Source organism: Bombus terrestris, chromosome 15, assembly GCF_910591885.1.
Source record: "Bombus terrestris chromosome 15, iyBomTerr1.2, whole genome shotgun sequence".
Lineage (NCBI taxonomy): Eukaryota > Metazoa > Arthropoda > Insecta > Hymenoptera > Apidae > Bombus > Bombus terrestris.
In genome coordinates this window covers 6,252,596-6,269,065 of record NC_063283.1, presented here as the reverse complement: position 1 = coordinate 6,269,065, position 16,470 = coordinate 6,252,596, and the positions used below count along the sequence as shown (strand labels likewise).

Here is a 16,470-nt window from a genome sequence, read left to right as displayed (position 1 = left end):
TGCATATAAGTATAACACAATAATAAAATATATTAGTAATAATTTTATTTATTATCGTCTAGACTACTATAAATTTCAGGACAATATATTTCATAGACATATTCATGAAGAGAACTTATTATCTATAAGATTAAAGTATATGTGTATCATTATAAGATTAAGGTATGTTATCATGGCAGCGGTAGGAACTGTTGAATAAATACATACTAAAATTTTTGGTAGGCTTTATAACTTATAAAATACTTCTATATCTTTATTCATCAAATAAGATGCAATCAAATTCAATTATCATTTGTTTTCTATTTCTATTGCTTTGACTGTCACATTATGAAGAAAGATTATATGTATCTACTGTTTAAAATCAGTCAATGTAAGATGTCTTTAAGTATTTATGTACATTGTTTAATATATCCCTAGAATTAAATGGTAATATACGCGTAATTGCGCGAGCACAAAAATAAAAATATTTATTTCTATTCTTATTTAGATTAGAAATAAATATAGATAACAGAACCTTTGAATATAGATGCCCCGAAGAAGATAAATAATACCTTTTTCATAAGAAAATGTATTATATCAATACTTATTTAGAATTCTTATCGATTACTTTAAATTACAGAATAGTCAATGTGATTGACTAGAGTTTCCAGTACATTGAGCCGATTATTGATATGGTAAGACAAGAGCTGCTCCAAGTATCGCTGCAAATGCTGTAACAGAAATAAATAATTATTTGATATTTAAAATTATGTTACTTTTTGAGATTAATATATATTTTACTTTCGCACATGCTAAATTACTACTTTGATTTCATAAAAATTAACTTGCCCGGCTGATTTCGTTATATTATACAATTAAAGAAATTTATGACCCTAAATAGAAAAGGATACTTACGTGACACAGTCCACATGCTTGCCCCAGAATGTCCATTATCTTTTTTATTATCTACAGGAGCCTCATCGAGTGTATTGGCATTCACTTTCTTAGGTGCAGGAGGATTCATTTCTGGTTTCTTGGCAAGAGCAGGAGTTGCGGTAGTTTGTTCTTCTCGGACATTACGATAAACCGTTCTACCGTCTAAGGGTTGTACTGGGCGGAAATTATGCGTTATATCATTGCCATTAAAGGATTGAATAGAGCGGAATGCAGCCAGCTGAAAAAAAAATCAAGCAAATATAGACAATCAATTATGACTATCAGTCGAGTTAAGAAGAAACACGTTTCAGGATTATTTACGTTATTTCCAGAATGTTTGAGGAGATCTAAAAATAAATTCCAACGCTGCCATTCAAAATAATTCCTCATCCTCTCTCTTACCATTTTATACTAATTATTTTTTAAATAATACTTCTCTACCTTATCTCCTTAAATTTCACATCTACGACTGGAATCTCATTCATCCTCTAACGTGTTTGTCAATTTCTTAACTAATAATAGCAGCTTATTTAACCATCGAAAGAAATTACTTTCTCCGGTAAAAGGTTTCTAATAATAAAGTTTGGACAGCCGTGAAAGAAAGCGTTTGTAGAAGATATTTGTACAATATTCTTCCACATTCACTGTTAGACGACGTTAAAACCTAGACAAATACTCTAAAGGCACACTTGTACTAACAAAATTTACATTGAACTCGATTGCTTTTGAAATACCTGCTCGTGGGAAATATGTCGAGGTTTCGCAAAGTCGATCCACTGAACGATTTCCAGACAAGGAGGTGTGGTCAGTGATCCTTTATATGTGAAATAATCTTGCGCTGATTCAGGAGCGAGCAATTTGCTTAGAATACTGCTATCCCGTAATACCTCATTGCTACCAGCCTTTCTTATTTCCAATATTTGGGGCACGATCAATTCGAACAACGAATTCGGTTCATTCGTGGCCTGTAACAAACATTTCTCTCGATAAGATTTTTCCAATAATTTTTCCAATTATCCAGATAAAACTCGCTACGATATTCTCCTCGTCGATTAAAGTCATCTTTTTTATCTTCGAACTAACATCAAACACATTCGATCGAACTTGTCGAGATGCGAGCGAAGACAAAAATAGGTTTCGCATAAAATGCTTCTGTTTTAAAAGAAACAAACTCGCGAATGTATGTTTTTCGCGTTTGTCTCGATAAAATTACCAGACTGAAATACGATTACAATAGCCTTCCCGTCGATTAAAGTTCCTCATCCAGAAACGCGTCTCGATCGAATTTGTTGATGTGTAAATACAGACAAGAATAGAATTTCTATAAAGTATTTCTATTTTTGAAAAAACAAACTTATGAACGCGTATCCTCCACTCGAACGCTCTGTCCAAGTTTTCCGAATCAATTTAAACCATTTAAAGAGATGCGGAATATACGTGAAATAACGTTAGGTATTACGTACATGCACCCAGTTCGAGTCGGTTTGCGCGATTTACATAACTGATTTTAGTTATAGAGTACGCAAATTCGTGTGTACAAACTCTTACGAAAACAGAAATATCCGTAGCGGAGGCATGAAAGCGAGACGAAGTCTCTTCATTCTACGTCTTCGACTGGAATTACTCGAAATTGATACTAATCGATTTGATTAGTAACAGATACTGCACCGCAAACTGTGAATTTTTATGCAAATTGGTACTTCTTATAATTCTAATTAAAGGAACGGAGTGCGAGGGAGAGATCCATATCGTTCGTTAAGTATACTTTTCTACATTTCTATATTTATATTCTGTGCAGTTTTAAATGCAAACTTTAAATTTCCCATAAACGTATAGAAATCCGCAGTCCATTTATTTACACTGTTAGATCGACTAGATTGACTTTTTGCCGTATAATAAAATATTTTTGCGATTTTACGTTTGGTAGCAGAAAAGTTTTCTTTCAAGAAAACATTTCCGACGGTCGATAAATCTTGTCGAATATTTACTGAAATTTCCAAGAGAATTAATCGTTAAGTTGACATTTTTTTCCCGACATTAATTTCCGATAAAGTGGCATATACCAACTTGCTCGGCGTAGCAATAAATAATTGTCAATATTTGATACTTATATACCTGATACCAGTATCCAAGTACACTGAGACCATCATCGTGTTTTATCGCTTCGTCGTAGGTGCCATATACCTTCTTCCAGAAAACTGCGTGCATTTCCATAGAGTACGAATGATTGTTTATCAGATCCTCGGATCCTAAACTGTCATTGTTTCCCCAGTGGAAGTGCAATTGTGTGAACACGTACGTGCTGTTGAGGGACGACCCAGATATCTCCGGAGATTCAGAGTCGGCACTGTGGATCATCACTAAAACCATGAAAAACAGATGTCAATTTATCCCGTTTGAAAAATTTATCTGACGAGGCGGTCTTATTTCCTGGAGGCCATTTTTTTTTTCTAATGCGTATGATTCCTCGAAGCTTTATCTTAATCGAGACAAGACAATGACTGTAACGTGCTATAATCGACGTTAATTTGCAGCTGTTCAAGGATAAGAGTCACGTTCAAAGAACGCACAGAACAATCGAAATGATCCTACACGGGTTAATTCGATTTCAAAGTTTTCTACCTTCTTGGAAAGATAGGTGAACTAATCTCTTAAACACAAATACTATGTACATAGAATTGCTGAACGAAAGCTTAGCGTTGAACGCGTTATTACTGGCTTTTGCATAGTTACACGCGATGCTCGTTACTTTTAATTTGTCGAATGATTCAACATTATCAACGAACGCGCGAATGCTGTTGGGAATTAAAACGATGCGATTTATAATTAAACAACGCGAAAAACAAACGAATCTATATTCTAATTAGATAATGCAATGTCTTTCAGTATGCAGTCGGATAGGAATATTGGCGCGTGTTTGTAACGAAGGAAATAAAACTGACGTAACTTAATATAAAAATACGCGAATGACAAGGAAATTCGTATTCTAATTAAACGATGCAACATGCTTTAGTATGCAAGGGAATAAGAATAGGTACGTATAAGGAATTATTAATCCTTAAATCATCATCGTGTCTGCTAACTATCGACTATAAGATTATTGCAACGTCACAAAACGTATATTCATTCGAATCGTCGGATATCCGATGTCCGATGCTTCTTCGCGTAATTCGATTGCCTCTTATGTTCTTAATAAATCATCACAGAAAGTTCTCTGTCTCTGTAATTTTTCCTGCTGTATTTTCCTTTGTAATAGCGGCAATACGCTTTCCGAACGTTTATTTCGATTTTCTAACTTTCTGCTTTTACCAACGCTTTTTCTTTCACAAATTTTCCAAGATGCTCTTTCACAAAACTGTTTGCACGATAAGTCCCTTGCAGCGATACGATATTTGGAAGAGACTTTGATAGTATTAGCGAAAAAGATATTTGCTAGAACTGTTTAATAATCGTTTAATCTATTTGTGAGAGATAATGTACTTTGAAAGTAAAATGTATTTTTCATGTTTGTTTACGCTTTAACGTAACTAGACGATGACTATCATCGTTCATTTACTCATCGGTATCTCGACCTTGGTGTTCCATACCTGTATGGCCGTCGTTCATTATGAGAGCTTTATGGGGTTTCTGGAGACCGGAAAATTCCAGGTCCGGGTAAGACGCAAGCGCAACATTGTTCTCTTCTATGTCAATCGGAGATTGAAATTTCCCAACGCAGGTATCATGATCGTCGTTGGTCCATACCGAAGAACCTGGAAAAGATACTTTTTAGAACACATTTAACAAAACGAAGGCGATCAAAGATCCACTTTTCCACTTTGCACGAACTTTATCGATCCCATTATGTCGCGAAAGATTAAACCAATTTCTAAATCAACTGATTCTATATATTTCCACGTTTCGTAATTTCACGATCTCGAACGTACATTTGTTAAATTTCGAAAAAATTGCAAACAAATTCTAAAGTACTTATCGATGTCTCTGATGTACCGTCTAACTGTTGGTTAGTTCAAATGCTCAATAAAAGAAAAAGAAAAATTGTTTTCGAAGAAAGTTAGGAGTAATACATCGCTTGCAATGCCAAAGTCTATGGACGAGCAAACTGACGAGAAAATAAGGTAAATGTTACACCGTTTGTTTCATAAAAACATAATAATTATATATTATATAAACTTTTCCATATCTGAGTCATAAATACGAGCGAGATCGTGATGAGATTACAACGTTGAACGAGTAATAACGTTTAAAACGATGACATTTACGAGGCTTTCTAAGGAAGAAAGTTGATTGATCACGTTGAAATGGTAAACAACTTATTTACAGGACCCCATAGCTTCAACGTAAATCAATTTCATGTATCTATGAATCGCTTCTTTCTACGCGAAGATTCGCAGTTAAACTCACCTTTAGTGCCATCGTAGCCGACACTGCCAGCGGCGATCAGATCTGAAATGCAAACAACAATTTGTAAAACCGGTCGATTTACATGTTACTAGTCGTTGCACGAGCATAGATAAGCAGGTTTGATCAGATTTCATTTTTAATTAGACGGTCATTAATCGACAATCGTGAGAGCCTCGTTATCTTTGCGCATAAATCGTCGTATTGGATGGATGTAGATAAAAGTAACTCTATAGAACGATGAATTTTATTTGTTAACAGGAATATCGGTTTACTGAGCAGATTAAATCCTTGCCCAGCGAAATTTGCATCATTCTTGAAACAAAGAATCATTTCTCTTCCTTTTTGTTTGATAATTTGATACTTGTGTTTTCATACCTAGTACATGCAAATACGTAGATTTAACTTAAGAAATAATAGATATACCAAGGATGTTTAGAATGATATTTCTTCGAAAACCGAAAGCCCTACAAAGCTACCACAACCAGTGTTGAACTTTCGACCGTTCGCGGGGAGACGCGACCTCGAAGAAGCGCGTCAACGGGAGTTACGATTTGAACGATCGACGCCACGAATCGCTCGATCCCTTATTTCGATTAAGATAATAAGGGTGGCTGAATGAATATAACGCTGATACTAACAGGTTAATATATATTTTCAATAATCCAACAACTTCAAGGTGTGATACAATGGTGCGTACGTGAAATGCCAAACTACGAATGAGTACGACTTGAGACTCGTTTCGTGTTGGACATTGTGACGAATGTATCTTCTGTCGATTGACTATCTTCGACTTGGCGACTGTGATGACTTGACTTCAGACTCCTTTCGTTACTCGAACTATGTTTTAACTGACTCATGAGCTTTGACTCATCTGTTACTGTGGAACAAGTCTAGAGAGCAAGCGTAGAGAGGTAAGAACAAGTAAAGCTTGAATTTACTTATAATTCTCAATGAGAATTGATTGTAGATAGTCTACCAAATAAAAGAAAAGCGGATTCGTTGCTCACACTTTCCGTTAGGAAAATAAGGGTAACGATCTGCGATGCCCATGGGTAACTCATGGGTGACATTGTTCATGGGAAAAAGTTCAGTTAGGTTGGAAAATGGGAAAAACCAGTTAGGTAACTACCTGCTTCCTCAGTGATTTTGAAGAACGAATAATAAACCTAAGGATTGTTCCAAGGGCCAGCCATAAATTGAAAATATTTGCAAGTATAAAGATTCTGTTCAAAAGATCCTAATTCCTTAGGTTTATAAGGAACGGTACATGACTTAATGACGGTCAGACCATAAAGGACGTCACACGGACGTAACAAATGTACTCTTATATCTTCGATGTTTCGCATACTTTTCCATATTATATGCAATTTTCTCGTTATCTGTGTATCTAAGAAATTTTTAATAAACACGTAAAACTTCACAGTCCGATGGTAAACGTGTAAATACTGTTCGCTTTCTCTATTCGATTATATCAAACTGAATATACTTAAAGAAACAAAATCACCGGTATATTCTGCTAAAATAACGCGTAAACGTGATTCATAAAGTAATACACGTGAAATAGTTAGCCGCAGAAATTCAAACTGATCCATCCGTCGTCTTTCGAGCATTAAACAAATCGCAAGAAATTGCGCGAACAAAACAAACTGTACTTTGGTGTAACTCGGTAAACTCGGTAAACAAATGGATAAAAGGATCTGGGTTAGGCTGATATCTGTAGCGGTTTCATACTTCCGTGGGAACTTCTCGAGACTCCAGTGAAAGTCGATTTACGAAAGATTTACAAGCGAGCGCGCCGCTTTTGCACTCGGCTCGTCACAGATAAATTGTTCTAGCCGAGTCGATTAAAATATAGAAGCCAGCTACTCTCCTGTACGGTAAACCGTCCGACAACGAATATCGATTCGTCCCTATGAATTCGATTGCACCGATTATACCGTTACGTGCTGTACATCAAATACTTGGGATGATACATGTCCGGCTGACATGCTGTTGAATAATAAAATGTAAACTTGTTTAACGCATGCAACAAGGACAGTACGTTTTTAGCCGCGAAGAACCTGTTATATGTCGTATACGGCGATTTCATGTTTCTTCTGCTTTTTTCCTTTGTTAAAATATTCCGCTAATGATCGGCAGATACTGGCGAATCCACCAGCAAATACGTGCTTTCTACTGCATGTGGCATAAATTGAAATTATCAGTAAGTAAGATTTGAAATAAAAGGAACGAGGAAAGTGCAATAACACGGTTTTCTACTAATCTCTTTCACAGTTAGAAGAACATATTTATACAAATTACAATTTAGTTTCCAGATTACTACTTTCTTAAAGGGAAGCAAAAAACCAATAAAACGGACCGTGCATTATGTAGATACTCTCTCTTCTCTTGCTTCTCTTCTCTCTCTCTCTCTCTCTCTCTCTTTCTTGAGCAATACGTATAAAACATGTATTAACACATACAATTTATTGTCTTATGCATACATACACACGTATTAATATTAGATTTAGATAAATTCGTCCTGCTTTTATGTCTGTTATGTACGAAGCGAGAAAATTTTGAAATTTCTGTTACAGCCTGTAATAGAAATATACAACACGATACAGTTGTAGAGACATGAAAACTACGCACGGAAGAAGAAGAGAAAAGGGGAAGAAACGGAGGAAGAAATATATAGAATTAAAATCAACGCTGACAAGAAAATAAAAAGGAACGTCTACTTTGTCAGGAATTGCGCCAAGGTTTCACGTTATCGGAAAAACGTATTTAATGTCACAGCGGTTACTTGAGTCGCGGACATACGCATGGATTATTCACGATTCGTACGTATATATTCGATAAATTCGAAGTTCCAAGCGGAAAGGGAAATAGGCCACTTCCTCGCTCACAGCAAAGGCGCTTCTCGATTATTAGCGGTTAACGAGTCAGCCCTTGCACGGTCTACGAATGATACATGGCGCGTGTACTCACGTTGCCAGATCCTATGCATATGCTCGACACGTGCGTCGAATGATAAACGTACGAAGAAAACGGCGGTTCTGTTTCAGGATCGACGATTATTGCCAGGCGGACAGCCAAGCCACGTAGGAGGTCCTTTCGACGACATTTCCAGCGCTATAAACTATAAGCATCGCCATTGAACGTACAAACATGTCCTTCCGATATGCGAAACGTTTATTCAGTTTTATCGGTCACGGATGCGCTGCTGGTTCTCTCGCAAAACCTAAATGTTCACACCAAGGATCATCGTACGATGAAAATGGGAGCACGTGTATTGCAAGTGAAGCAATCGTTGCGTTTCGTTGCGAGAAACTGCTTTTTTCCGGATGGAGAGAAGTTAAAGGGACGACGACCTTGGGTTGGTTATTCGATTGCGCAGGATATTGCTACACTGAACGATCGAACATCGTATTATTACGTTCTGAAATGGTTAATTAAAGCGAGATATCTCGTACGAACGTGAAGAATGTTTGACAAAAAGAACGATAAGTAGGAGACGATTAATTTTAGTCGTTAATACCGGTATTTACATATCGCCTGTGTTAGTCGTTATTACTTAAGAGTTTAGATTTCAAGAGACACGATCTGTGAACGAGAATCTTCTCTATCTTCAATCGCGAGGATTTATTTTATTTTTCACGATGCAAGGTTAAAATGGAAGTCGGATATTACTGGAGGCTCGAACCATCGGCATACCGATATATTTCAGCGTCGAACGTTCCTCTCTCGACCAATATTACTATTTCTCTTAACAGGCCTTTTCTAAGTCCGTAGTTCTCATTTAGGATTCCATTATTTGTGAGGTGCAAATGTTTAGGAGAGAAACGACAATTAACGGAACACTTAAATTAATAAGAAACACTTAAGTTAAAAGAAATGGCAGGCGACTATTAATGCCAGTGAGTTAAAGAATACTATTACGATTTCCGGGAAATCCTTTCCGAATGTTCAGCGCTATAGGTTTATTTTACTTTTTGCCATGTGAGGATAAAATTGACAAACGGACGTTAGTAGCGACGTTAAATGCAACGGTAATTATTTTTATCTAATCGCAAGCACAGGGCGAAATACGTAGATTAGATAAATAAACATAAATAAATAATAATATCTTTTTGCATAAAGACTCGCTGTTCTCTGTAGGGTGTAACCTGTGATATGTATGTTTACGAGAACTCGTACTTCGCACTTGTGAAACACCTTTACCTTGCAAGAAGTTAGTGCTATTTTTAACATTCGTGATTATTAGACTGCGGATGTTTCTTTAATTGTGGAAACGTTAAAAATGCACGTATTCATTGAATGCAAGTAACACGAGATTACACAAAATGTTCACAGATGTGGAGGATGAAACAATAAAGCTACCTGGTTTTTGTCTATTCAGTTACTAAACCGCGTGATAGATTCCTTCGTTATTGATCGATTTATTTATCTATTTAAAGAGAGAACGTAAGAATTATTTAACAAGCTTGAGATGCAGGTATGTAAATTTTTTCGATCAAACACACATGTACATTTATATACGTACACTTTGTAGAAAATTCGAACAAACGTATCGCCTAATATAACTTAATATATTCATAAATATACGAATTTGCAGACATGCCCGCGATTCGGCGATCATTCGAATCATTAAAAAAAACTCATTTACATTTTTCGAAGGCACTTCGATATTCGAATTACCTGCTCCGGTCGAGGCCAGAGATGAAATATTATAAAACGCACGGCGTTCATCGACACTCCAATAGTTTTCATCGTTCGTTTCAATTTACGATTTCGCTGGTCGTTCGCGGTAGAAGGTTTCGTATTACTTTCTTTCATACAGCACGCCCCTACTTATACCTATATTCCATGTATAAAGATACATCACGTATGTCCATCTACTTGTTGTTAATTCCGCTTCTACTTGTTGAAAGTTTATCGCACGAGCTTAAAATCGACATGTCTGTAACATTCGTTAATGTTGAATGGTTATAGACGTATGTGGCCCGACCCTGACAGTATCGAAGTATACTCTATCGAGTGTTCCTTGCTGCATATACTCTACAGTGAAAATCTCTCGAGTTTAAACCGCTATATCTAGACTACGGATGTTTAGGCAAATTTGTATTCTTGATCGAAGAAAAGGAAGCTAAAGAGCGATCTATTTCCACTACTAAGAGATTGAACAAACAGTATACTTTGGATATTTCATCTACTTCAGCAGCAGTGATATGAAATACAAAATGCAGCGAATTTACTGTTATTCTAACAACAGCAGGGGAATTTATATAATAACGAAATTTTGACTTTTACTGTCACTCTTTACTGGCTAAAGACGATCGATATTTCAGAACAGCAAATAATTATCGATCACTGGCTTATTTTACGATTCAGTGAATTTATTGGTAGTTTATAACATAAAGCAAGGTACGACGTGTAGACTGTAAAAGTTACAATGGATTAATGACGAGATAAGAGGATCGTGCGATAAAGAATTCAATTTTCCATTGATACTATGCTCGATTCGATGGCCGTTACGCTTTCATACGCAAAGACCATCGAGATTATTAGATGTAGGATTTAAACGAGCGAATAATCGAGTACGTGGATTAATTTTATCGATCAATGGATCATAGTATGGAAAACAAGTCTGTCACGTGTTTTTGTTACATATCAACGATGATACTTTGAACGATGTATATTTATATAACTTTATTCAGTATTATAACAATTTTTATTCGCATTCATTGCCCGAGAAATATTTTCTATGCTATCATTCCTAGCTCGATTCATACACAATGCTAGTTACGTTTACTCCAACGTTCTTGGATGTCCTGTTATTTAAAAAAATATTTTAATCCATCTAGAAATAATTATCCAAGATAATCAAGAAGAATCGTTCGATCGAGGCAAAATGAAATCTCGGTTAAGAAATAGATATGCTCAAGTGTAGAAGACGATGAACCATTAAAATACGCGATTCGTACGTAAATTAATTCGACGACTAAATATGGTTAACCACTACCCTTGGAAATAATCCGCGATACGATTTTCCGGTACGTTTTTTCCATCAGGAAATTGCGCAACACGTAGCAGCACGAGGCAAATTGTAAAAAAATGCGGCCGTGAAATCGGATGCACTTATGGGTATTACATATCTTCTTGGGCTATGTGCATATGTAATTTTTTTCCATAAAGGTAGGGGAGATCGAAGGCAACGATACCGCCGGCTTCGTTCATCAAACGCACGTCCTTTCAGTGAAAAATGACAGGTAACGGCTCGTCGACCATTTTTTCTCTCTGTTAAACGCTAATTACATTATCTATATTTCTTTCTTATTTTCTCCTTCCATTCCATTCGCTAATTCGTTGAGTCGGACTTCATGCGCTTTAAGTACAACGTACGTTATCCGATATACGTGTTTTAAATATGTCTCGCGAATTCTTGGGAAATAAGGCATGGCATTTTAAAAATTGCATAAATATCGCTATGAAACTTTTTTTTGAGTATCGTTACTTGACACGTGCAAGATGCACAGGACACTGGGAGACATGGAAAAAAAAAGAAGGGAAGTCCTTGGGAAAATTTTTACATTTGCAATATATATTTACTCCGCGTGACTCGTATTTTTTTTTTTTTCTTTTTCGTTCTATGTAAATAACAGACGTGTCCAATATGCAAATCAGGCGAAAGACTCGACGAATTACAGTAAGGTGTTCTAAATCAACCTCGCCTCGATCTTATAGAAAGTGTGCAGTTATTTTATTGGTAGTTTTTTTATTGCAGAGTAAGTATGCCACTTTGAATGAAAGTCAGATACTGTTCTAATAATAGAGATTCCTTTTGACAAAAGAGTCGGGCCCAATTGCTCGTCGTGATTCGCGATTTACGTCGTCCAACTTTTTTAAAAATACACGACGTAAACGTTTGACGTTTATAAAGTGGAAGTGCGAAAGCTTTAATACCGTTGTTATTTATCAGTCGATGGAAACGTGGAAAACACATCGAGGAACTTAGGAAACTAGAACTTTACGGTAAACGACGGTACGACAATTTTTTGCGTCACTCTATTGTTGCACTATCTACGATTGGAATCGTTTAATCGAAATTACAGTGGGCTATTGCGTTCCAGACATCACTGTGACAAATGCATTGTCTATTTTGTCCTCGATTTTGCACAACGTTCGCGTATCGATACTTCGTAGGCGAAAGGCGTCATGCAAACGCTGTTCTTCGTTTTTTTCTTTTTTTTTTCTGTTTTTCTACTTTTTCATTTCTCTCAATCATGCAGATAATTTTATTAACCGTTAAATGTCACTCGTGTCAACTGTATACATCGTGATGATCGTTCGCGAAAGAAGCGAACGTCGTTTATCGATCGAACGATCTTCGTTTGTCTCGTTTCCGATAAAAATATCTCAACAATTTACCCCTGCTTACCCCCTTTTATGATATTCATTCTTTGTCGTTATGTTAAAACGAATGCTTCCATCCTAAGTAGGTATTTCATTTGTAATTATCGAAGAGATTCTTTGCAAATTGCTGGTAAATTACAGAGAACTAATTCTTCGGACTAATTTTACCCGAGAGGAAATAAGCCGTAAGTAAGCACGAGCGACGCTGGATTCGACAAAAACCGTACTTGATAGTTTCGATTTCTTAAACGATAAATTGCGCTAATTAACCTTAAGCTCGTTCAAGGAACATCAAATTATCTCATTTTATTCTAATTGACTGCCTACCAACCACGGCCGGTCTATTCCTCCAAATAACGGTGGAAAATTTTGGGCCACGAGATCTATCGCGATTTGTAATCTCGTGTTTATATCACGAACTCCACGATTATCATTTATCGTACTGTAAAATCGTATCAAATTGTCGCTCATGTTTGTTACGTAAGAAAATATCAGCATGTTAGAAACAAGTTATCGAAAATTGATTAGATGCCTATCTCTTACTCGATATTTTCTCCCATTTTATTATAAATCTCTGTTTGATCTTATCGTTTCTCGTCGATTGTTTTTCTCGCACTTGTAATTTTCTAACGTTATCTAAGAAAGTATTTTGACAAAATTTTCAGCGAAATACGAAAATATTGCTATTGGTACGTATGTATATATATTTTTTCTTTTTTTTCGTTTCACTTTCACATGAAATATTTCCACCAAGTTACAAATCGTGATGTATCTGCGGCAAAGCCGCGTTCCTTGAAATACGACGCGTTCCACATCAATCGATCGGTTGTAACGCGTAGATCACGAAAATAGCGAGATTACTTCGCGGATATTTACTATCACTGAAATATCTCGCCTCGCGTTCAATAAAAATGAGAAAAGGGGAAAATCGGTATCGGTCTTCCGTTTGTTCAACTGACAACAGGTCCTTTTTTCAAATACAAGAGACTCGAAGATTAATTCGGGATTAACTTTTCGATCGGAAGAGAAGAATTTGGAGAGAAAACGCTCTGCCTTCTGGTAATTCTGGGTAACATAAATTTCATATAGGGCTTTCATATAGGGCCACGTTAGAACGCGATAAGAAGGCAAATATAACGAAACCATAAAAGTTGCATTACACCGTGGGAGTTTAGTCGATGACGTTTTAATCAAAATAAACGTGGCAGGCGGCGCCGTAAATTACAAACGGCTCGCGATTCTGTTTACGCTTATGAATCCGAGAACCGTAAATTACGCCTCGATGGTGTTTAGCTTTCCCTTTTCGTCAATTTTATGTAACGCTTTTACTTCTGTTTTCGCGCAAACATATCTCGTTCAAGTGTGAATCCCGGCCTAATTGTCGTTTGCATAGGCTGTCGCTGCGGTGCAACCGATGAGCCGAGTTGAACACGCCCCGACCATGCTATGGCACCCTATCGTGAATTTTAAGCGATTTCGTGATATTAATAATAAGCATAATTGATTCAGCGTCGGCTATAGTCTATCAGCAGCAGCCATAGTCGGATGCCAAAATGTATAGCGAGCTGAAATAATTATAATCAAGATCTTCCTTCTCTTTATTTACATCCTTATGCATTATACAGTTTTATGCATTTACAGAGAATTAAAAGTTGCAAAAATCCATGCAATATCAATGAGTATATAAAATACGCCAAGTATAGTTGCTTTCTATAATAGCTGGTAAGTGAAACAATTTTTTTACCGAGCTTCTACTTTTCAAAATTATATTCCCGAAAATATGGATTTGCATAAAAATCAGTAGTCTACGTATTCGTATATAATCGTACTCGGTTTTATATTACATAACGTTATCAGATAATTCATTTGATGTTATCCGACAGCTAGTGCTATATAGCAATTAAGTAATGTTTATTGATCTAAGAAAGTGATGGAAAGGAACGAGCATTACACTTTTAAGAGCATCGTTAGTATGTTTGAAAGTATATAGACAATCGTACACTGCTAGTTTCTTATCATATCTTAATTGTATTCTAAGCTTTCACTTTAATTGTTGATATCGTTATCAAATAAAACGCGGCATTTTATCTCTCTGTGTATTTCGTTACATATCTACCCTGCTATTGTCACTTTTATGAACGAGATTCTAACGACCATAATACTATACCTGTGCTACTATAGACAATCGTAACTTGTCCTGTTGCAGAAATATTTCTCCCAAGATATACATGACAATTGCAAGAATTTTCATTAATCTCGTATTGTCAAAAAATTCTCGAATTACGCCCACCGCAAAATTCCCATAAAGACCCACTAATATTCACGTCGCACTATTAAAAGTGCTTTCATCAGAATATGTGAGAAATCTAAAATTTCTTAAACGTTTTCAACATTTATTTATTTCTCTATTAAACGAACGTTAGCCCTATAATACGTGGTAGCAATAAGTAAAGGAAAATAAAATTAGGAATTATAAAATTGCAAAGTTACAAAAATACGATGGAAGAAGAATACTTAAATAAAACGCGAAAAGATATTACGTTATGACCGTGCAAGCATTGAATAACATCGAACGTCTAAAGTTCTAAATCTTTGTTATAGCGAAATATCGTTGAAATCATACGATCCTTACATTGTCACGAAATCTCGAATTACAGCTAAACTTCTAAACTGAAATTCGTCATAAGTATCTATTAATTCCTACAGAAACGTTTCGATTTTTATGTCACGTTCCAAGAATTTTCGTTCGCGCTGCATTTAGGAGAAGCAAATTCTAAAAAAAAATCCCGAATTCGCATCACCGTGAAATTTCAAAGCAAAACCTCGACTATCGTTGCTATAAAAAAATCCCTTGATGTTCATATCGCATCGGTAGAATTCTCATCAAATTCCCAAAGAGATTCGGTAGATCGAAGGTATAATCAAGTTTCCAGCTAAAACTCTCGCTATTATTTCTACAAAGGAGCCTGAAGTGCCGAAAAAATGTTTCACTGCCGGCCCGATCATCTTCCAAGCTAACGTCCCTACAAAAATTCTTCAACGTGTGTATCACAAAAACGTTGGATGCGCGATGAAACTGGGATTTCAAATCGAAATCCCAGTTTCACAGTGAATCACGGCTGCCTAACCTTTTCGTGAATCACCGGTCTGAAGAGAGAAAGAAGAGAAGAAAAGGACTTACTCGACGACAATAGGAGCCCCAGCGTGACAATTAAGAAAGCCATGACGAAAGAGGCAACTGTCACTTTTCACTGTGAATGGATGATGTCGAGGGCCGACCCAAGTTCTGTCGATTCAACGATATGTTAACTTAGAAATACGAATACTCTGTTACGGTCGGTGGTCGACTGAGCGACTGCCGGCTTGTCGACTATGTTAAATAAGAGACCACCACTTTTATTTTGCGGTAGCCTATCGACTCTGCACAAATTTATATACCGGCTAGTGGAGACGAAGAAGCGCGGATGATGGTCAGGTAAACGCGATATCGAGAAAGTCAGGAAGGGGGATAAAAGGCTCGATTTTTGATGATTCACTGACCCTCAAACCGATATCTCGAAACAAACACAGTTTACAGAAATTGCGATAGAGACACGGTTTCTCAAAACTTGTTTCAGCTTCCTTATTCGACTTGATTCAATGACTCGATTGTTTATTCCCTTTTCCGGTTGTAAACCAGTAGAATGGCACTGTTGTCTACGGATTATAATATTTTGTATCCGTGAAATTCAGATTTTATTTAGTCACTGTATATAC

At 36.4% G+C, this 16,470-nt stretch overlaps 1 protein-coding gene across 1 annotated transcript; it reads right to left on the bottom strand.

Moving 5' to 3' along the window:
* Nucleotides 1–30: 30 nt before the first annotated feature.
* Nucleotides 31–16,158, bottom strand: LOC100648883 (carbonic anhydrase 2). Its single transcript, XM_003401397.4, has 7 exons — nt 15,896–16,158; nt 5,320–5,361; nt 4,503–4,667; nt 3,031–3,275; nt 1,650–1,880; nt 895–1,153; nt 31–710 (listed from the first exon to the last, which is right to left on the bottom strand). The coding sequence occupies exons 1-7, from the start codon at nt 15,936–15,938 to the stop codon at nt 664–666; spliced, it is 1,032 nt and encodes a 343-aa protein (XP_003401445.1). The 5' UTR covers nt 15,939–16,158; the 3' UTR covers nt 31–663.
* Between the last annotated feature and the right edge of the window lie 312 nt (nt 16,159–16,470).

Bases quoted from the DNA above. Each gene is read 5' to 3' on its own strand.
- LOC100648883 (XM_003401397.4), bottom strand. From the start codon at position 15,938: ATGGCTTTCTTAATTGTCACGCTGGGGCTCCTATTGTCGTCGA. The intron at 1,881-3,030 runs GTATATAAGTAT...TGTTTGTTACAG, and splicing joins TACTTGGATACTGGTATCAG to GCCACGAATGAACCGAATTC. The intron at 711-894 runs GTAAGTATCCTT...TTTCTGTTACAG, and splicing joins AAGCATGTGGACTGTGTCAC to CATTTGCAGCGATACTTGGA.